Raw genomic sequence first — 24,049 nt, forward strand, 5'->3', positions numbered from 1 at the left:
TTCTTCAGACAACAAATACTGATAGCTTCAGTGATAATCCATTCTGCGTAATACACAGACTCGACGAAGTCCATCATACTATATGCCTTAAGATTGTCATTATCATTATTTTGGTGCAGCTTAAAAAATGCAGAATTTATACCCAGAGGGAAATGGTTCCATCAGAGGAAACTGAAGTGTGGGAGTTACATGAAAGGTAAGGGAGGGTGGAGGTAAGAAAAGTTAGGACTGGGACCACGTTTGTGTTGAGGGTCAAACCAAGTATTTCATAGAAAACAATACTCGGGGAAAGGTTTCAGATAGTGACATCAGTAGGGCTGCTGCACTCTACATAGAAAACCCATCCATTCAGGCATTTTTGCATCAGGTACTCTTCTTTCATGACCCACACAAACAAAACACAGCTAAACACATGACTGATCCTTTAGTCTGCCACCCCCCTGGCCCCCCTCCCCCCACTTCACAATGAATAATGACCAGCTGACACATGTAGCTTTTAGATAACATAATGGAGAGAAAAACATACACCTCTCCCTTGATATTTTGCTGGCTGAGAACTTGCAGATTTTCTAGAAAAAAAAAGAAAAGAACAAAAAAATCACCACATTACAGACCCCAATGTGTGCCTAAAACAATGCTGATAGACAGCCTGTTCTGCCACAGCACACTTCCTAGCTCCTGTCTCACTTTACACCCATGAAGGCGTGGCACAGAAACTTTTTAACAAGTTCATTTCACAGATATGCTTTGTAAACATTTAAACCGGGGGAACAATAGTTTTTATCTCATGATTTTGTTCCTTCTTGGAGAGGAAGTCAGAATCTCTGCTCTCCCTGAAGGTGATGGCCAGTCCCCCCAGCTGCACATCAGTGATGGTGATCTGTCGGTCAATGAAGTGGGGAGGAGGTGTCCAATATTTCTTCTCCACCTTTGTGGCAGCCTTCCTTTCAGGCATAGGGAGGGGTTTCTGGGAGTCAGCATCGTCAGACTGGAAATCATAGATGCCAGAGTCCATATTTGTCCTCGCACTGGGATGGTGGTGGTGGTTGTTGTTGAGCGACGCCATGGGTTGAGGAGATAACTGGGGGGGCTGACTGTTGTTTCTGCTCGTGATGGTTGCCGGTTTAGAGACACTGGCCCCTGAAGACACTGATGCAGAGTCTGTGTTGCCGTTTCTACTTGCACCCGATGCTGCTGGCTCTTTGTCTTTCTTGTTGCTGTTGTTTTCAGAGGACTTCTTCATCAGCAGCATCTTTTTCGGCTTGGACTTCTTCACGGTGGAAGCCAAAGTGCTGCCGGGTTTGCGGCCTGGCTTGGCCTTGGGCTTTCCATCCAGTTTGAATCGGGGTGGTTTGGGGGGTGGCTCCACGTACCCTGGCATACCTGGACGGGGATGTTTAGGTGGTCTACCTCTGCCTCGTTTGACTGGAGGTGCCACAGTGCCCGAGTCCACTGAGGAACTTGTAGAAGGTTTGGGTTCCTCCTTCTTCTTGCCAGCTGTGCTGTCTGCCTTGTTTGAAGAGTGTGTCTGGGATGTGGAGGGGACTGCACTGTCTCTGGCAGGACGACCAGTATCAGCGGAAGAATCGCTGCTCTCCTCATTGCTGCTCTTCTCATCATCTGAGCTCTCTAATGCGCTCTGTGAAAACAACCAAATGCAAGGACTAAGACACTGAGCGCAAACACACCCACAACTGTCACCAGTTTTAATGTCCTGAGAGAGAAAGAGAGAGAGAGAGAGAGAGAGAGAGAGAGAGAGAGAGAGAGAGAGAGATGATTTATTCATATAGGCCAAGGCCCCTAATGAAGGGGTATATGAACAGACAGCAATAAAAAACAAAGAAAAACAAAAACATTTCACATAATACAACATACATAAAAAACTTGATATAACATAAGTTCAAATGAAAAACTAGCCTAGCAACAAAACAGTGTTTTCATGGCGTAATAGTTTCTCGGACTTTGAAAGCTTTATATAAATACAAAGCAAGGTTTCTAACAATTTCACAGGATGTTGAAGACATTAACAAGTTCAATTTAAACATATTTGGTTGTCTATAATATTTAGGCTTAATAAATGATTCTCGAATATTCCTCAAAGCTGGACAACAAAGGACAAAGTGCATTTCATTTTCTATCGAATCTTTGCATAATGGACAAATCAGATCATTGTCATTACATATTCTGTATCTATAATGATGAAGCGCTAGCTCAGAAATACCTAGTCTGAATCTTGTTGTTATATATTTCAAATGTCTATCCATATTTAACATCAGGTAAGGTTTCAAGTCTGGGCCATTGCTGAAATTCCTATAAAAATCAAATCTTTCACTATTTTGAATATGATCAGACCATTTCTGCCATCTACAATCGATCAAACGTTGCCAAAAAGCACAAATAAATGACTGAATGCTGCCAACACCTTGGTTTAACCAAACAAAACAAAACCCATACTCAAATAAACAGTGACATATTTTTGTTACCCAATTTACTTTGCCTCTAGTATCTAAATCAAATAGCATATCATAAGCTTTACGAGGTAATCTGTTGGCATCCATTTCTAATAACCTTAACCAATAACGAATACATTTAACTGCAGCAACTAAATACATCAGGTACCGATTTGTTTCTCCATAAACTAAATCATTAGGAGTTTGCCTTTCAACACCTAAAAATGTCTTCAAAGCAAAAGTATGAACTGATTCACAATGAACAGCGGCTCGAGAGAGAGAGAGAGAGAGAGAGAGAGAGAGGAGACAAATAGTTTTACTGAACTGGGCCATCTGCCCATGTCAAAGGTAATAAGTGGGGACGAAAATCTGATGTAAGCAAGTAGCATTTATTCACATTACATGCCGTGAGTGTGGAGAGATAGCGCATAAGAGAAAGTGAGAGAGACAGAGAAAGAGACGACAGTTTACTGAACTGGGCCATTTGCTCATGTCAAAGGGAACAGTGTGGTGGATATGAAATCTAATGTAAGAAAGCAGTTTTCATTCACAGTTAATTCCATGAGTGTGAAGAGAGAGAGAGAGAGAGAGAGAGAGAGAGAGAGAGAGAGAGAGAGAGACAGACAGACAGACAGAGAGAGAGAGAGAGAGAGAGAGAGAGAGGAGAGAGAGAGAAATAGTTTTACTGAACTGGGCCATCTGACCATGTCAAAAGCAATAGTGGGGCGGGGGCAAAAATCAGATTTAAAAAAGCAAGTGTTCATTCACATTATTCACATTACATGCCTCGAGTATTGGGGGGGGGGGGGGGGGAGGGGGGAAGAGTGTATATATGTGGGGTGTGTGTGTGTTTGTGTGTGTGTGTGTGTGTGTGTGTGTGTGTGCTATAAGTACTGTATTATATCACTGGGGAAAATAACTCACCTTGATTTATGCAAAAAGTCATTCTACTTCATTTTCAATATTTTCACACCTTTTAAGGAGACCCAAAAAAACAAAAAAAAAAAAAAAAAAAAAAAAAAACTGCTTGACAAGTTGACTCTTTTTCTCCAGTTCATGACAAAATCCCCACACTAAAGGGTTGAAAAGAAAATTCAGAACTATTGAACTTTTTGAAGTAAACAAATATTTTTCTCTTAGAATGCTGTTATCATGAAAAGATGTTGCAAGTGGAAGAAAGAATTGAGAAACAGACAATAATCACACCAAAAGTCAATAAAAAATATTATATTCTTGCTTCATTACTAATGCTGCAATGGCTTTCCTGACAGTTAAAACTTAAAACCAATCTGAAATAAATGAAAAAACAATTTACTTTACCTCCCCTAGCGCTTAATTTCAGTGTATTTATCTATTTATTTTTCATTTATTCATTATCTATTTATTTATTCATATATCTATTCTATTCTCCATTTCTCTCAGGGTCTCTTTCTTGTCTTTCCCTCACACTCATAAGCCATGCAATAATTCAAACCACAAATATATGTATTACAGCTTGAGTTTCAAAGAGCGCACTTACATCTGCTGATCTTTTCTTTCCTTTTTGACGCTTTGCTCCTGATCCTGAGCTTTCCCCTCTCTGAGAACTGAAAAATATCCATTCTACAAACATGAATGATTATCAAACTGTTTACACTTTCAAATGGGAAGGCAGGCTTACTAAACGATTCAAAACTAGTTAAAAAAACAAACACACAAACAAAAAAAACAACAAAAACACACAAACAATCAACACAATCATCCTTATTCATAACATTTTGACAGAATTGTAGTGTAACTAAAACTTGCACCTGTGGTTATAGGGACTATACTATAGTTAAAAGTATGTATCATAATAATAAACAAAAAAGAAACAGGAAAAAAATCTTTAAAACTCAACAACTGCAGAGTCTGTTGCAGTTATTCTCAACTGTACTGAACTCCCTTTCAGAATCTTTGAAGTGAAAGTAGCAAGATATGAAAGAAAACAGCTGAATTTGGGAGAAGTCAAACAAACAACACAAAAAATAATTTTGTGTGCTCAAATTTTAGTGTAACATAAAACCCCACTATTTCCTCTTTTCCCATCAGTCTGAACAACAATCCACTTGCTTTCTTTCCAAAAGAATTTTTTTCTCACTGACCATCTATTACCATAGTCACCATAGTGGGAATGAACAGGTGTTTACATATTCTGTAAGATGCAGAAGACACATTTGAGGTTCTCTGTCTTGGTTAAAAACCCGCCATCACACTGCTTTGATTATAAATAAAAACCAGAAGAAACAGAAAGTCAAAACAATCAATAATTCTATCAGAATTCTGCGACATGCCCTACTGCTAAAAGCAGTACATAACAGAATTCAAACAAACAACAACAAAAAATCACCAAAAAATGGCAAGGGTGGTGCAGACATGGAGCAGAACAATAAAAAAATGTTTCAATCTGTGGAACTCAACTGACAGAGACAAATATTATAATTACAAAATTTTTATATTTAACAAAAACTAAAATGCATCTACTTGGAAAAACAAAATATGGGACTGCTCAGAATAAACCACACAAAAACATGTGACAGTCTGGAACAGGGGCACACACACACAACGAATTACATACTAACATAGGCTCACACTGTTTACACACGTGAGCCAAAAATCAGTGTGGTTCCAATAAAAACTGTAAAATGATGAAACTGAAAAAAAAAAAAAAAAAAAAAAAAGAACTAACTGCTGTTTGTCTGTGTTTAAGTAAATCATACCACCTCATCTACAATGCCCTCATCAAATCATACAATACAGAGTGAAGAACTAATGGAGTTCCATGAGATCATTAAAAAAAATAGAAAGTTGGAAAATGATCAAACAACATTCAAGTTATACAAAGAGTGGGGAGTACAGCATATAAGTGTGCAGACAAATCTCTACTAAAGGAAATGTGTGTGTGTGTAGTGTGTATGTGACTGTGTGTGTGTGTGGTGGATGGGTGTTGGTGGGTGTCTGTGTGTGTGTCTGTCCATGTTTGTGCGAGTTAGCGAGAGATAGAGAAGAGAGATATGTTTTCTTTTTAGCAATTGTAATACATAAATAATCAAAAGGGTTAAGTATGTGTTAATTAAAATATAGTTTACTACCATTTAATTATAAGACCAATAATGATGAAACTAAGAGTCATACTGATTTCACACATAGTACAGACACACACAGCTGGTGGGACCTCACTTCCAACTGAAGCACGTTACACTCTATCAATGTCTATGGTCTACATAATCCTTTGCTAATGCAGAAAAAAAAGCCAAAAAAACTTGTACCAAAACCACTCAAATTACCATTAACGTGTGGACATCATCAACCAAACAAAATAAAACAGAAAACTAATGCATGCAATAATTTGAAAAATATATAAAATAAAATAAACGAAGAAAAAAACCTCTCCATCACCCAGGTGTAAAATTACTATAAAAAACACAACAAAAAACAAAAACAATGTCCATCTAAATTCAGCAAATGAAAGAAACTGCTGCTCTACACAAAGACCAAAATAATGATTTCAGTCACTGTGGCAAGCAGGAAAACTGTGCAAACCCCATCAACTATGATCCTGTGATTGGTAAAACAATAGTTTGGTATTTCTGATTCAGTTCTAGTGAATTTTTTTCGCTCCTGATTTTCCCTAGAACTGATCAAATCACATCCATGTACTCTGTGACAAACCTCCAAATCTTACTTGCACATTCCACAATCAGCTAATGAACAGTATACAAATAGCTAACTTATTCACTCAAAAGCCAATCTGGTACAGTTCTTATGGTTTGAAATTGTAATCATTTAAAAAAAATTATTTGCCTGCACATTGTCAGAGACAAACTTGTGAAACTGGATGTCACACCATCCCTTTGTAGGCAGTCCATCCAGAGTATTATCTTTATTTCCTTCGTCAATATATCATTTTTTTGGAATGCTGGAGCATGCCTTCATCTGCAAGATGACAGGCTTTAAACAACACCAATGTTATAGTAGTAGTAGAAGAGACTGGCTAATGAAAATGAAGTGAAAAAGTGGGGGCAGCAGTAACAAGCAATGAAGCCAGTTCAAATGAAACATGCATAAATCAAAAACTGACACTCATAAAATCATGTTCACTGGGAATAAAACACTGAAAGGAGTGTCAACCTGAATTCACGGTTTAAGTGAGAAAAACACAAAAAAACAAGGCCAAACCATCAAAACCAAACATATAAATCAAATCAAATCTAAATCCGATTTAAAAAGAACAAAATCTGAATAAAATAAAATGTAAAAACAAACTTGAAAATTTCAAGTTTGTTTATCAACAAACTTACAAAAGCATATCAAATTACCACTGACATTTTTTAAAATTATGTTTATAAATAACATATAAATCAGTGTGGGTGGGGTATGAGCAGGGGTCTAGGATAATAGCAAAGAAAAATTTGTGAGTTAACATTAGTATCAAAAATGCTGAACTTGGTCATACAATACTTACGCATAGCTCCTTCTTAGTCTAGGCAGCAGCAATAAAGACAGCACAAATTTTACTCATTAAAGAAGAATATTGAATTTCATTTTAATTACAATTTTAGTATAAAGTTGTTTAATTCAACTTAATTGATAAAGTTTATTGTAATGCAGCTTTCTTCCCCAGTCTGGATGCTATTAGACTATGAAAAAGAATAAAAAGATTAAAAAGAAAAGAAAAATACTTCATTTAAAAGGGATTTTTTTCAGTCCTTGTACTACTACAAGTATCTTGTTATAGAGCTGTATGCATAATCTGCATAATTCATGTTTTGGGATGTGCATCACATCCATAGCACTGTAGCAGGTTAAGTGCTCTCTATTTGAATGCTGAATATAATTAATAAGTAAAAATATGTATGTAATGATAATCTTTATGATGGTTATACTGAGTTATTTATATAGTACTTAAATAAAAAGGTGATTCTGTATTCATTTTCAACAATGAGGGAAATACTATTAAACATTACTGGTTTTTTTTTTTTTTTTACAAATGCATGTTTCAGGAATGTAGACAGGTGATTTTTTGTATGCTATTGATCTGTGAGATATGACAGAACTAAGGTAACAAAATTAATGACATTTTATTCATTTTTTCTGTTTTGTTGTTGTTGTTGTTTTTTGTTTGTTTTAAAGAAAAATAATTCTATTACCAACCACACATTTACATCCATAGATGATTTTAATTGTCAGTCATTATGTTCAACTCATTCTTTCAATCACTTCAAATCATCTTCTTGTTTTTCCTGCAATTTTTCATACAGAAACAACAACACTTTACTTATAAATAATGATTCTGTACATATGTTTTGGACAAGGGTTGTTCACGATTTTGTGGGGGAAGGGGGCGGCAATGTTAATTTACTATTTACAACCACCACTTCATCACAATTTGCGAGCATATCTGATATCATTTAAGTCCTGACAAAAAGCAAAGTGCTAATATATGATTTAACATTTTTTCAGTATTTCAATTACATGTCAAATATTTTACACAACGGTTAAGTCGCACTTCAGCATCCTAATTCAACTTCATAATTTAGGATGCTAAAGTGGGATTCATTCCGTCCCAGTTTAGATTGAATCCAGCAATATCCACATTTCTTCCCCTTGAATCCTCTGTGTGACTGACGGAGTGAACGTCCACACCTTGTAAACACCGCTCACTCCGTCTTAAGGGGAAAAATTGTGGATATTGCCTAGAATCCTAAATTCAGCTCCAGGAATTTATGATGCTAAAATGCGACATTACCAAAAAAACAACAACAAAAAAACACACACAAAAAACATTCGACTACCACCGTTTCATCATAAGAAGGGCGATAACTGATGAGTGAAACTCAAAATGATCCAAAAAAAGTCACTCACCTCGCCTTGAATGAGTCTATCAACCGCGTATCAAGGATGTTGTTTTCAGGCTCCCAAGTATTGTACCTGCAAGACAATTGTACATAATTATTAGGTTTGATTGTGATTCTCAAACAACGAAATGGCGTAAGTAAAACTTTGGCAGCTCATGCACTCTACCAGTTACCATGAAGAACAAAAAATGTTTTCACTTACTTGGGAGACCAGCCCTTCCATTTCACAAGGTATTCGGGCTTGCCCTGCAAAAGACGAAAACACGGAGAGTAATCGAACGATAATCATCGAATGTTCGAAGAGGACACGGTTTTTCGTGAACCGAGAGTTTTACTTACCCTCCGAATCCTTTTTTTCAAAATCTTTTCTGCCGCAAACACTCCCTTCCCCATTTCGACGTATTCCTCTCCTTGATCGTCGTCTTTTTTATCCTTGGAATGTTTTCCTTCCTTATCCTTTTTGTCTTTATCTTTCTTATCCTTTTCCTTCTTATCCTTTTCCTTCCTATCCTTTTCTTTCGCATGCTCCTTATCCTTTTCCCAGTCCGCCATTGTGACTGTAAACAATAAATCAACGCTCTCGCAAACGCACACGAAGCAGACAGAGTAACCTCCTTCTTTCCCAGAATAACTTGCGGTTGGTGACGTCAGTAAAACTTGCTTGAAAGTAAAACTTGCTTTGATTGGACAGTCCGTCGGCGTCTTGTCGATCGCCACTCGTGTCCGAGGGAGCACTATGATTGGTTGATTCGCAATTAACCGAAAGGCTTATTGATATACGTCGTTACTTCCACATTAAAAAAAAAAAAAAAAAAAAAAAAAAAAAAAAAAATATATATATATATATATATATATATATCTATATGCTGAAGTGACGAAAACCTTAAAAATCCTCGGATGTGTTTTTTAAATATTGCTCATGTCAAAATGATACAATTTTCATGGCACATGATAGTATACAGTCTCGCAAGCGATCCGGACAATTAACAGTTTCAGTTTCAGTAGCTCAAGAAGCCGTCACTGCGTTCGGTCAAATCCATATACGCTACACCACATCTGCCAAGCAGATGCCTGACCAGCAGCGTAACCCAACGCGCTTAGTCAGGCCTTGGGGAAAAAAAGGTGAATAAATAATAGATAAGCTTACATAAATAAATAAATAATAATTATAATATAAAAAAGGTAGTAGTAGTAATAATTAAAAAAAAATAATAAAAAATAAATAAATATTTAAATAAATAAATAAGACAACAATGATGATAAATAAGCAAATAAATGTAAAACATGAAGACACACATACACCCACACATGCATAACAGATATGCACCAAACATGCAGTTTCACAGATATGAAAGCACAGTCAAATACATATAAACGTACATGAGCTCCAACACACACACACACACACACCACACATTACCCTGCACCTCCTCTACCCCCCTCCTCCACAATAATAATTAACACTGGAAGATCAATTCGATAATTTCGAGGGTAAAAACAAACAAACAAAAAACCCCCAAAAACCTTTAAATATATTATCACCACTACCACCGAAGCTGCTGTTGTTATTGTTGTCGTCGTACAGTCGTTGTTGCTGGTGCTGTTACTTTTCATGCTGGCCGACCGCACAGAAAACTGACATTAAAGTGCGTACACTGACTGGTAATGTCAAATTGTTTCAACTGACGGCAGTGTGATGATGACTTGCCAAGTTATTATCAGTCATGGAGATGATGACAATAATGACTTAAAATGAAGATATCACAGTGACGTGACGATCGACGACAACTGAGACTGACGTAATTTCTTCCTCAGTTCATTCTGTTTCTTTGAAAGCACAGTCAAATACATATAAACGTACATGAGCTCCAACACACACACACACACACACACACACACACATTACCTTGCACCTCCTCTACCCCCCTCCTCCACACACTCATTTCTAGTCTACGTATCGCAGCTTCCACGGCACACACACACACACACACACACACAAACACACAGAGATGAACACTTACTTGTACAAGCACACACACATACGCCCATATCTCCCACCCCCAACCCCCCACACATATATACAAAGATATATATATATATATATATATATATATATATATATATATATATATATATATATATATATATATATATACGTTCCAATATCCTGTTGCTCCCACAGTGTAGGCATGCATATACTCACATACCTCATCCTCCCGCACTCCCACCTCCTCTCTCTCTCTCTCACACACACACACACACACACACACACACACACACACGCGTACACTCCTGACACTTGTGTACACTTACACTCTCGCGCATTCACAAACGCACTCAAAAGCACAGACCCACACATCCACACAAACACACATACACACACGCACAGAGGCTGCCACTGACTGGCCGCAAGAGGGATGGGAAAAGATCTCTGATGCCAAAAACGTGGCGTCTAGTGTGTTGCTCAGTCTATTGTATCTGGAAAGGCCCACAGAGACTCTGTTCCGTTTTGAAGAAATTTGCGCAATGTTGGTTTGGAAATGATGCCGATATTTGTTTGATTTGCAAAGCATCGTGCTCTACCTTTCATGTTAGACTTGCGGCCGCTCCCTCTCTCTGCTTTTATTTCTTTGAGGCGATCGATGGTGTGATGGCCTTGTACCTGTTCTTTTTGGTATTCTTTGATTTTTCTGAGGATTTCCGATTTTCCTAGATGTAGGCCGCTCGTTGGTGTTGCGTTATCAGCAAGTTTATATGTATTTGACTGTGCTTTCATATCTGTGAAACTGCATGTTTGGTGCATTTCTGTTGTGCATGTGTGGGTGTGTGGGTGTGAATGTGTGTCTTCATGTTTTACATTTATTCGCTTATTTATCACCATTGTTGTCTTTTTTTTTAATTTTAATTTTAATTTTTTTAATCATTTTATTAGTATTATTATTATTATTACTACTACCTTTTTCTATATTATAATTATTATTCATTTATTTATTTATTTATGTAAGCTTATCTATTATTTATTCCCCCGTTTTTTGTTTGTTTTTTGTTTGTTTTGTTTTCTCTCAAGGCCTGACTAAGCGCGTTGGGTTACGCTGCTGGTCAGGAATTTGCTTGGCAGATGTGGTGTAGCGTGTATGGTTTGTCCGAACGCAGTGACGCCTCCTTGAGCAACTGAAACTGAAACTGAAACTGTTTCTTTGAAACGAAGTTGCGATCCGCGGTTGCCGTGACAACTGAAACAGACGAGTTGAATAATTCATCGGAATCATTTTTTATTTATTTTCCAGATTTATTGTTTATGGCCCAACCGATAGCGCAGGACCATACAATGGCTGAAAGTTTTCCACGACCAAGAACGACATTTAAAAGAATTTTAAAGATAGATCTTGAATCCACGACCTCGGGTCAAAAATAGGAAAAACGGATCAACCAACAGAACTTGAAGTACTGAAAAGCATTAATTACAGCACTACCAAGCCTATATATGTCGGTAACTGACCTTGGATATTCCGTCGGATTTATCGCCACTGGCCGACAAGATTCTAAAATTATTTGTTTTTAATGACATTTACACTAACAATGATAACAATTATATGTAATCATCATCAGTCATCATCATCGTCGTCGTCATCATGATCATGATCATCGTTATCATCATCATCATCATCAAATTTTAAACAAAAAGAAGAAGGAGAAGACAGGAGGGGGAAAGGACGGGGTTGGGGACGGCGGATCTGTTTCTTGGTGTGTCAGGGATTTTTTTTTTTTTTAATCAATTTATTTTATTATTATTATTATTTTTGTTTGTTTGTTTGTTTTTATTCTTTTTAAAAAAAGAAGAAACAAAAAGTAACTGCAAGCCGAGAACCCGGCGTTAACGGGCAGAACTGAATAAAAGTAGAGGAGGAGGAATTTTGTTTAATGTCCTGGCGTCACACATATCGGTGATTGAAGACATTTTGTTGAAGTATTTATGAATACATTTGAGTAATATCGGTTAGAAGTGGTGGGAGATGTGAATGAATGGAGGGATGAGGGAAGCTGGGCAAATGAGGGTGAAATGAGGGTGAAAAAAAAAAAAAAAAAAAATCTAACTACAATTACAGGAAATTACTTAAAGGACTTCGTAACAGAGAAGTCGTTAAACTGACAAGCGAAACAACTGATGATGAATGCAAAAAGTCAAAAACATCAGTCAACGTTCTCAGTCACTTGTGAAGACACACTTTCGTGTACATACTGAAGGCTTCATCAAGCTACAGTCAAAAATTATATACTTAATTGTCAGGTTACTAAAAGCATATGCACTTGGTCCGTAATGAATTTGATAATAGTCTGAGAGTAGAGTAGTAGAGTAAAATAATAGAGAGCGCCAACAGCAAGCATTTAGCAACAACCAAATGAAGCAAATGAACGCCGGAAAACTATGATTATTTTATATTCTTTTTTTTTCCTAAATGAGACAAACGTAATTGTAGGAAATGATACTGATAAATCTGATTCAAAGTTCGACTTAATTTTGCTCCTTGCGAAACTGATTCTATTTATCTGTGAAATTAATGCAAATAAAGAGAAGTCGATCGAACTACCTCTATTGAATGTATTTAATCAGTTATCAAAATAGATATGAAACAGAAAAAAATGCTTTTGAACTTAAAATCTGTTGACCACACAGGCTGGCGTTACTGGTATGGAACAAACCATACTTCTATTAAAACACGTACACACACACACACACACACACACACACACACACAAGGACCAAAAACAACAAAAAACAAAACAAACAACTAACAACAAAACAAACAAAAAAATACAGCAAACAAACAAACAAAAATCCAACCCAATCATGGAAGAATTGAAAATGGCGTTCCGATAAGGAAATTATTGAAACTGAAGACAAAACCAAACCCTATTCCTACTGGAAAAAAAAAACCCCAACAAGCCAGTTATAGAAAAAAAAACAATGAGCTCTCCGAACCGCTTACATTGTGATGAATACATCATAATTATCTGATGCACTTGTGTTACGCTAAACATTTATCTAAAATGATTAAGTTCATTATTTCATGTACTTGAAGATAAATTTTAATCAACATCACATTCTCTCTCTTTCTCTCTCTGTTTGCTTGCTTTGTTTTGTTTTGTTTTGTTATGTTCCTTTCTTTCTTTGGGGCTTTTTTCCGTCGTCGTTTATATCGTTCTCTTGTAGAAATACAATCGTTACCAGTTTGTGTGTGTGTGTGTGTGTGTGTGTGTGTGTGTGTGTGTGTGTGTGTGTGTGTGTGTGTGTGTGTGTGTGTGTGTGTGTGTGTGTGTGTGTGTGTGTGTGTGTGTGTGTGTGTGTGTGTGTGTGTGTGTGTGTGTTCATTTATGCAATGTTGATCTAATAAAACTGTAATGAAGTATTTGGAAAAAATAAAACACTGTACAGAAAGAATGGAAAAAAGATAGGAATTTGAAGCATTATTTTTTTCTCTCGGATGAGCTGGACGCTAAACTTAACAGGCTAATAATATCATTCACTCCCGCCTACGGTAGCACTTGTGATGATTTTGCTTACCGTTTTTCTTTGAAGCCCTTGTGTCATATCTTGAGAGAGAGAGAGAGAGAGAGAGAGAGAGAGAGAGAGAGAGAGAGAGAGAGAGAGAGAGCCGGAGAGAGAGAGAGAGAGAGGGAGGGAGGGAGAGAGAGAGAGAGAGAGAGAGAGAGAGAGAGAGAGAGAGAGAGAGAGAGAGAGAGAGAGAGAGAGAGAGATGACGCGTATGATAATTTTGTCTGAAAAAAAAAACCAAAGCAAAAAAAAACCCAAAAAAACACACACCCCCCACCCCAACCCCCCCAAAAAACAACAACAAAAAACAGACAAACAAACAAACCCCAGAAAATAGTGGACATACCGGGCTTGTGTAAACGAAGAAAGAAATGAAAACAAAAACAAAAAACAACAATACCGGAGTAGCTTGGTGTGATAATCGACAATAAGCTGTCTTGGAATGAAAACTCAACTGCACTCATTAAAAAGAGCAACAGTCGCATGTACTGTCTTAGAAAAATGAAATCTTTTAATGTATGCAAGCAGATGCTCCAAATGTTTTACACATCTGTTGTCTGTAATGTTTTAACATACGGAGCCGTGTGCTGGGGGGGAAACCTGACCAAACATGACAAAGACAGGTTGGAAAAAGTCATTAGGAAAGCGGGTGGGGTGGTGGGTATAAGACAAGACACCTTTAGCGACATGCACAATAGAAAACAGACTGACAGACTAATAACAATTTTGACCGACGTAAGACACCCACTACATGATGACATTAATAGCAGAAGGTCAGACATAAGTGGTAGGTTTAGAGCTCCACGCGCAAGAACATCTCGATACATTAATTCATTTATTCCTACAGCCATTCGCGCACACAATCAAAACATCCAATACACTAAGTGAACCCTCCCACCCCCCAAGCCCCCTCGCCACAGCAACACCTGAACTTCACCAGCAGACGAGTGTATGGGAGCAGACATTATGCGTGCATGTGGGACTGAGCGGGTGAGCACGGGCAAGCAAGCATTTTTGTGTGTGTGTGATCGGAAGTGATTTTTAAATATTTTCTTATTTTACTTGGATTTCATGTATCTTAATGTTAATGTTCTAATCTTTTTGGCGTGACATATGTTATGTGCATGCATACGTTGTTTGTGTGTGTGTGAGTGTGTGTGTGTGTGTGTGTGTGTGTGTGTGTGTGTGTGTGTGTGTGTGTGTGCATTTTACTTATATATACGATTTATTCCCTTGATGTTTTTATTTATGTATTGTTGTACAATACCTTATGGTCTTAACGTGTGTGTGTGTGCGTGCGTGTGTGTGTGTGTGTGTGTGTGTGTGTGTGTGTGTGTGTGTGTGTGTGTGTGTGTGTGCATGTGTGTGTATGTGTATGTGGGTGTGTGTGCGTGCGTGCGCGCATGTCATTTTTAGTAATCTTATACCCTTTTTTTGTTGGATGTTTTCATTTGTTAATATTGTTGTGCAATACCCTATTGTCTTAACATGAGTATGTGTGTGTGGGGGGTGGGTGGGGGGTTAGTATATCGTCAGCTATTGGGAATTCTTATTTGACTAGTTTTAATCTCTTCTTATGTTGCGCATGATTTTATGCCAGTGTTTACAATGAGCCTGTGATTGCACAACTTAATTTCCATGTGGATTAATAAAGTGTTTTTGATTTGATTTGATTTGATTAGATCCTCGATCGATACGAAGCTCGGTGCTTCGCGGAGATCCCGACGAGAATGTCATTGAACGACATCGTTAATCGTTACATCCGGTAATGTTTTAGTTGGTGGGAGTTCGTCGATCGGTAATTAAAAAAAAAAAAAAAAAAAAAAGTGAGAGTTCGTTGGTAATTTTGGAGGGAGGTTTGGCAAATGTGGTGGAGTCAGGAGGGGGTCTTCAAATATCTAGGAGCAACCCTGACAAAAGATGGAAGCAGCAAAGCAGAAATAAGAGTTCGCATTGGCACAGCCACTGCAGCCATGACCAAACTGAACAGAGTGTGGAAAAGTAACATCCGATTCTCCACAAAATTCAAACTCTACAAAGCCCTGGTAGTCTCCATTGTACTGTATGGTTGCGAGGCATGGACACCGACGGCCGAAACTGAAAGGAAGATCCAGGCCTTCGAGAACAAATGCCTGAGGAAGCTCCTTCAAATTCCCTGGATCGAGCACAGGACCAATGAACATGTACGGAGCAGAATTGAGAACCTTGCTGGACCTCAGGAACTTCTCCTGTGAAGAGACGCAAGCTGATATAGTTTGGACACAACACTCGACACACCAGCTTGTCCAAAACAATCATGCAAGGCACCATCGAGGGCGGGAGAAGAAGAGGAAGACAGCGGAAGAACTGACATGAGAACATCAAACAATGGACCGGACTCCACACACGTGAGCTGCTGCCAGCGGCTGCCGACAGAGACAGATGGAGAAGGGAGGTTGCGTCTGCGGTCCTCAGGCTTCCCCCAACGACTATTTTTTAGTTATGGGCCTGAAGAAGAAGAAGAAGACAGGAGGGGCTGAGGTTGACCAGTCTGTGAATCAAGTGTTTGATTCCTGGTTGGACATTTCTGTGTGGACCGGTTCTACTGATCAGCCATTAGTGAAAAATTCATGCCGGACAGCAGCAAACACAAACTCAAGAATCAGAAAGATCCGAATTCCCCTGAAACGCCGGGACTGATCGAAGCATGCATAGACTTTTCACTGAACGAGAATTGAATATTTATTACATCAATCATTCGGGACCGATGTCGAGCTGCTCGCTGCACACCGATCGGAAAAAAAGAAGAAAAAAGTATGATTAACAAAAATGGAGGTGTGAGGGTAGGGGTATGGGGCTTACAAAGGGTCCGGAGTAGTAACGTAATTCGGTCTCAGCAGAGTCTCAGCGAAGAAAGGGACAGATGGGAGGAGGGGTCAGAATTTTTTTTTTTTTATTTTTATTTTTTTAGTGGAAGGGTTGGGGTGTAGGGGTGGGGGTCGTGAAATAAATATATTCACCACCAGTAAAGTCTTTACTGAAAAGTAGTACTATATATAAAAAACACACACAAAAAAACAACCAACAACACGCAATATCATACAAACAAACGAAAAACAACAAACAAACAAACAAACAATTCAAAACAAAACAAAACCAAAAACCCCGAAACAACAATGATTTATATAACTTAAAAGGGACCACGAGCAATAACGTATTTCGGTCATCGCAGAGACAGGGAGAAACGGTATGAGGGTGTGCAGGAGCATATAATTTTTCTAAGAGCTTTTTGGGGGCTTGTAAAGTAAATCTTTTCACTCTCAGTGAAATCTCGAAAAAAAACCCGAAGAAACACGCACACACACACACACACGCACACACACACACGCACGCACACACACACACGCACACACGCACGCACACACACACACACACACACGCGCACACACACACACACACACAACAAAAACAAGGCTTGTGTACGGATCAATTCTATTCAGTTTCATCATTATTCCTTAATATGTAAAATTAAAGGAAGAGAAAGGAGAAAAAAAAGAAAGAAGAAAAATCTAACACTGAATGAAGGGGAACGACGCGTTAACAATTTGTTGAAGGCTGTTTGTCCGAAAAACGTTAATTAGAAGAAGGAAAAAAAGACAACAAAACATTGGGGCGGGGGGTTTGGGGGGAGGGGGAGGGGGGGGGGGGGGGGGCGGGGGGGGGTGAGGTGTGCTAGAGAGGGAGGGTGCAGGGGCAGAATTTTACAACGAACAAATAGCAACAACCATGCAAGCGAGTATAGATTATGTATTTGGGGGGTGGGGGTGGGGAATCTTTTTTATGTATATCCATCTGAAGTAAGCAAAACACACACACACACACACACACGCGCGCGAAAAAACAAAGACACTAATTATGAAGTAAAAAAAAAAAAAAAAAAAAAAAAATACAGCGAGTAATAATTTGGTATCAGTTTGGTATCAGCAGTCTCAGCGAATACTCAGCGGAGAAATGGAGAGATGGGATGACTTAGTGCGGGAGCAGAAGTTTCTAAAAGGCTTTCTTGTTGTTGTTGGTGGTGGTGGTGGTATTTTTGTTTGTTTGTTTGTTTGTTTGGAAGACTCGTGAAATAAATTTATTCACTCTTAGTGAGATCTTAAAAATGTATCAAACAAACAAACAAACAACTCTTGGTGAAGTCTTAAAAACAAAGTTTAAAAACAAACAAACAAACACCAAAAACAACAACAACAAACAAACAAAGAACGCACTGGATGCTAAGAAAACAAAAATCGAAGCTAACAAAGAAGGAAAGTACACCGCCCATGTACGGATCGTTTTCATTCAGTTTTAGCAGAGGTTTAAAAAAAAAACTGACTTAAAAAATATGAAAAAATTTATAGAAGAAGAAGAAAAACTCCAACACTGTTTGAAGAGGGAGGACGTATAGCTTATAACAATCTATTCCAGACTGTTTGTCCAGAGAGAAAAGTTACCAAAAGAAGAAGAAAAGACAAGACAAGATAATACCGGGAATGTGTGAAGAATGTATTGTGTATCTTTTCTTTCTGAAGAAATCAAACAGATACAACACACACACACAAACGAAAAAAAATTTAAGGGTTTTTGAGGGCGCGTGAAATAATTCTATATTCACTCTGAGTGAAGTCTATGCAAAAAAAAAAAAAAAGAAAAAGAAAAAAGGAGAAACCATAACACATCTCTAAAAGAAAACAACACAACAACAAAGACATCGAGACAAACGAATGAAAATCTAAAAACAACGCCTTGGATGGATCGGTTTGAAAAAAAAAATCAATCTTAGGTCTATTCCCTTGTGTAAATGAATGAATAAATAAATGAATAAAATCAAATCAATAAAAAGATAAAGTAGATTGAAAATAACAAGACCATCCCACCCTACCAAAAAGCCGACCCACCATCCTTCCCAATATCTGAAAAGAAATATGTATTAAACTTACAGTTAAATCATTTTATATTCCTTTTTTTATGTTTGTTGTTTTGCATTATAATTGATTTCATCACGATAACGGGGTGGGGGTTTAATTTTCCTAGCAAGCGCATGGATTTCATTATACAATAAATATCATTACTATTGATGAGACGACAGACTCAGGTGCGTGTGCGAAAATTACGCACTTAAAAGAATCCATGACAACAAAAGGTTTGTTTCTGGTAAAAGAAAAAAAAACAAACCCATAAAAGAAAAAGAAGCGCTTGCAGACAAAAAACAACAACAACAAAAAAAAAACAAAAACAAAACGGTGTCGACGCACTGTGGCGACGCACTCTACCAGAAAAGAAAAGTACCGGAAAAAAAGGAGAAAATCTAAAACTGAATGAAGAGGGAGGACGCATAACAACTTGTTCAAGACTGTTTGTCCGAAAAATGTTAATTTGAAAAAGAAAAGAAAAGAAAAGAAAAAAAACAAAAAAACAAAACAAAACAACAACAAAAAACAACAACAACAAAAACAACCCACATCGGGAATGTGTGCAAAAATGTATCGTACATCGTGTTTTTTTGTTTTTTTTTTCTGAAGTAAGTAAGACAGAGAGAGGGGGGATTATGAGTTAAAAAAAGGACCGCGAGTAATACACAAAGTAATTCGGTTCTCAGCAAAGAAATTGAGAGACTGGAGGAGGGGGCAAAGGGGCAGAATTTTACAAAGAACTTTTACACACACACACACACACACACAACAAAAAAAGAGAACAAAAATTCAGTGGCTCTACACTGTGACGACGCACTCGAATTTCACATTGAGAAATCTGTCGTGACAAAAAACCTAATAATATTCAATTCCTTTCCATTCAATAGTTAGGATCTGCGTTTCTGAAATGCCATATAATTGTCGATGGGTGATTTGAACAGGATTAAGATCAGCATCTTCAAATTAGAAAACCTGAGTGTTGACTGAAAGTGAAAATTTAATGAAATGTACATTTTTTCCATTTCAGTAACCTAAAGAAAGTGAAATAACAATGATTTATTTATACGTTATCACCGTCATTATCATTATTATTATTATCATTATTATTATTAGTTGTTTTATTACATACGAAATTGCTTATGAAACTGTAAGAGAGCGAGAGAGCGAGAGAGAGAGAGAGACAGACAGAGACAGAGACAGAGAGACAAAGAGACACGGAGAGAGAAACAGAGAGAGAGAGAGATCGACGCAATGGAAAAGAGTAGATTTTAAAGTCCCTAAATTGAACTTAAAGTCTTTCGGATACTGAAAAAAAAGAAAAAAAAAAAAAAAAAAAAAAGAACCAGGTGGCGCTCTCACTGTAGTGAAATGCTATCCTTGGGGACAGCAGCCCGAATTTCACAGAGAAATCTGTTGTGAACAAAAGAGTGATACAATACAATACAATACAATACAATACAATAATGCTGAAAATTACTGATCCTCTCCCACCAACATTCCCGTCATTTTCCTTTCATACCATGCAATAATCACCGAATATCATTTTGTTAAGTCACCAGAACAAGACCTGCCAAAAATCAAACACACACACACACACACACACACACACACACACACACACTGCCCATGCGAAGGAACAATAATGTTATTAAAAAAAAAGAGCAATAAAAGGAGATAGGAATGACAGAAAAAGAAAGACAAAAGTATTGAATTTTATTTCATTATGCAAGCGCCCCCCCCCCTTGTTTCTTTAACACACACACACACACACACACACACACACACACATATATATATATATATATATATATATATAATTGTGTGAGTTTAGATTCACATCCACTCGTACAATAATCCAAACAATAATGATAACTTTGCCTTCGTCAGCCTTGGTACTGCTTCAATATTCGCCGCTTAAAAAAAAAGAAGAAAAAACAAGAAGGTAGGTACAAGTACAAACAATTTTATTTTGTGTTTTTGTTGCTTTTCTAGGCGTGCATTCAACATTTAAAATGAAAATTAAAGGCAAATCATAATATCATTTTACCCTTTCCTGCATGCAGTCAGCTGAATACAAGATTATCAGAATATAGGTACACCTGTTATGGTGAAATCTGGAGCAACATCTTTTACCGTGTGAACTGGGACACAGTAGTTCACGTTTTGACAGAACGTCACTTTGCTGAATTCTAAATGTCTCTATAAGGAATTTAACACCAAGCTGAAAAAGAAGCAAACAAACAAACCAAGAAATAATTGGAAGTAATTAAACGAATTACTCACATACGCGTTTCTTTTTTTCCCGTTATCAAATTCTTTTTTTTTCTTTTCTTTTTTCTGCTTTTAGATGCGATCTTCGATACAACCATACCCTCACTTTCCCCTTCCAGCAACAGCTTACACACACACACACACACACACACACACACACACTCTCTCTCTCTCTCTCTCTCTCACGCACACACACACACAGAAAATTGACTATAATGATAATGATGCAGACCTTTAATAACACATGAACAGAACATATTAAACAACCTTGCAATTGACACCAGTCAGGAAAACCACCCACTCAAACAGACTTTGCTTCCAGTGAAGCTTTCCCTGATGAGTGCAATAATATGTTTCGTAATGATCGCGCCACGCTTGGAGGGGGCGTCTTCATTGTGACCCACAAATCCCAAACAACAGAAGAACAACCCGAGCTGATGACCGACTGTAAAACGATCTGGTTCAAACGCCATAACTGCAGGGACCCTGCACTGTCGGGTTTTCTGCATCAGTGCCAGAACGAAAAACAAAGGATGGAACTCCAGAATTTCCTCAACAAGTTGACAGCCAGTGGCCCGTTGCGTATGCGTATTTTGTTCTATCCGCGAAATTTCAAAAGTGATTTTGGTATAGAAAAAATGCAAAAGTCAAATGCCTGATAATTACGTTATCAGCTTCTTCAAATTTCGATATAGTAATCATGGTTGGAAATAGAAATAGGGAGACGCAATGCCATTACCACGAGAGTTACGGTTATGTAACGTTTGTAACATGTCTGTGATTGGGGATGAGTTCCATTTCATAATAGGTTGTCCAAAGAATGATCATTTGCCGTGCGAAAAAGTTATGTACCTGAAAAATATTTGTCTTCGAAATAGGTTTTCAATTTTTGTGATGTGCTCAAAGGAGGTTAAAAAAAAAAAAGAAAAAAAGAAAAGAAGAAGAAGAAGAAGAAGAAGAAGAAGAAGAAGAAGAAGAAGTCATTTTAGCTGCAAGTTTATTAATTTGCTGGTGTCTAGTTACTCTATAGGGGTTAAAAGGCATTTGTATCTTCTAAACTTCTATGTGACGCTGTTATGCATTTGGGATTGTTTATTCTGGGCATAGAATCATTATTGCTTTTTGATTTTTTCTCCACCAAAGACAAACAACAGTATGCTATAGTGACGCAGTCTTGGTTTGCTACCGTTCGTTGAAATGGGTGAGGAGGAGTTGGGGTTGGGGTCGAGGCAGGAGAGGGGTGGGGCGGGAGGGGCGGGGGAGGAGGGTATATACATATCTCTCCATAAATCACCATGACCTTGGGTATCTTTTTCTTTCTCTCATTTTGTTTCTTTTCTTTCATTCTTTAACCAGGTTTTTATTTTTACTTTTTATTTTATTTTATTTTTTTATCCCCGCACCCGCACGGTTTCAGTAAATGCAGAAATCACTGTGAAGAGCCAGCCATGTGCCATCGAGTTCAGATTTATGATAGTCTTTTCATCCAAACAGTCTAATCATTTACTTCAGTCCAAAACACTTTGTTTTCATGCTTGACTTGAGCGACACTGAACGAACGAACGAGTCCAAACGATGTCAGCCACTGCTTTTGCCGCGGTCTCTCGTGGAAAGAGCGGTCTCGTGATTGGCTTTCCTCGCGTCAACCGCACAAGTTCTAACATCATAGGACATGTTTTAAAAGTCCTGTGAAGTAGTAAAAAACCTGACGCGTGTTGACGGCGTCTCAGTAAAACACATCGCCAAACATTGTGACAAAACCAAAACGGAATTCGAAACAACAACCACATACAAAAAAAAAAGAAAAAGAAAAAGAAAACAAAAGATGCGAATTTGTTGATATTAACAGACAGAGGGCATAGAAATTCAACGGACACCAGAACGGCACGTGCAAAAACACACATTCAGTGTTACTGATTCTCAGGCCGGTTATTTTGCGAATGCAAATTTTTATTTGCAAAAGTTGGTGCAAAACGAGCGACGAATTGAAGTCCTCTTTTATACTATACTGTTTTTCTAGATGAGTCTTAAAAATAAAATAACTGAGAACAAGAAGAAAAAAAGTGGAGATGCCGGGGATCGAACCCGGGGCCTTTCACATGCAAAGCGAACGCTCTACCACTGAGCTACATCCCCAGTTACAAACAACTGTTGAAAATAATGGAAAATTCTCATGCCGCTATTTTGCAAAGTGCCGGGAAAGTTATTTGATGGGATGTGTTGCAAAAACACTCAACGAAATCAAGTCTTCTTTTGTACACTGTTTTTGCTTGATGTCTGAGAAATAAAGGACAGGAGCAAGAAGGAGAAGAAAAAAAAAAGAAAAAAAAAAGTGGAGATGCCGGGGATCGAACCCGGGGCCTTTCACATGCAAAGCGAACGCTCTACCACTGAGCTACATCCCCAGATACACGTGCCTGTTAAAAATAATGAAAATAGGACACCACTGCGGGGAAAGGTCAACAGGTGCGAAGGGCCGGAAAGGTGATACGAAAGGAGAACAAAAAATCAGGTCATGTTCGCAAGCTCTCCGGCCGTTCTCAGTGCGTTGAACACCGTGAGAGAGAGAGAGAGAGAGAGAGAGAGACCCCGGTAGAGAGAGAGAGAGAGAGAGAGAGAGAGGTGGGGGGGTGGGGGGGGGGAGGGAGGGAGAGAAAACCCGATAAAGAAAAGGACTGCTGGTAAATTTCCCATTGAAACGAAAAACTTCGTGCGCTTTACACAGGAATTTGAGAAATGCCATGAAGTGTACACTAACCCTGAAACTAAAGTCGAAAGCACATTGCTGCAGAAGTCGAAAGCTCAGAAATGTAAAATTTAGAAATACTACATGAGGAAATTATCGGAATGCAGGATGAAAGTGTTGGGGGAAAAAGAAAAAAAAAAAAAAAGTGGAGATGCCGGGGATCGAACCCGGGGCCTTTCACATGCGAAGCGAACGCTCTACCACTGAGCTACATCCCC

General features: G+C 38.0%; 1 protein-coding gene and 3 non-coding genes across 5 annotated transcripts; all 4 read right to left on the reverse strand.

Moving 5' to 3' along the window:
• Positions 1-554: 554 nt before the first annotated feature.
• LOC143293954 (uncharacterized) lies at positions 555-8,992 on the reverse strand. Of its 2 annotated transcripts, XM_076605351.1 has the most exons (6): positions 8,666-8,992; positions 8,529-8,572; positions 8,334-8,399; positions 6,934-6,951; positions 3,970-4,036; positions 555-1,639 (listed from the first exon to the last, which is right to left on the reverse strand). In XM_076605351.1, exons 1-6 carry the CDS (start codon positions 8,876-8,878, stop codon positions 758-760), a joined length of 1,290 nt encoding a protein of 429 aa, XP_076461466.1. In that variant the 5' UTR covers positions 8,879-8,992; the 3' UTR covers positions 555-757. The 2 variants fall into 2 exon arrangements, with proteins under 2 accessions (XP_076461466.1, XP_076461474.1); XM_076605359.1 differs by lacking the exon at positions 6,934-6,951.
• A 14,157-nt stretch (positions 8,993-23,149) lies between these two features.
• On the reverse strand, positions 23,150-23,221 carry Trnaa-ugc (transfer RNA alanine (anticodon UGC)). Its single transcript has one exon. It is a non-coding gene; the product is annotated as a tRNA-Ala (tRNA).
• A 197-nt stretch (positions 23,222-23,418) lies between these two features.
• Positions 23,419-23,490, reverse strand: Trnaa-ugc (transfer RNA alanine (anticodon UGC)). The gene has a single exon. It is a non-coding gene; the product is annotated as a tRNA-Ala (tRNA).
• Positions 23,491-23,977: 487 nt separating this feature from the next.
• On the reverse strand, positions 23,978-24,049 carry Trnaa-cgc (transfer RNA alanine (anticodon CGC)). Its single transcript has one exon. It is a non-coding gene; the product is annotated as a tRNA-Ala (tRNA).

The sequence above is a fragment of the Babylonia areolata genome, chromosome 1, assembly GCF_041734735.1.
Source record: "Babylonia areolata isolate BAREFJ2019XMU chromosome 1, ASM4173473v1, whole genome shotgun sequence".
Lineage (NCBI taxonomy): Eukaryota > Metazoa > Mollusca > Gastropoda > Neogastropoda > Buccinidae > Babylonia > Babylonia areolata.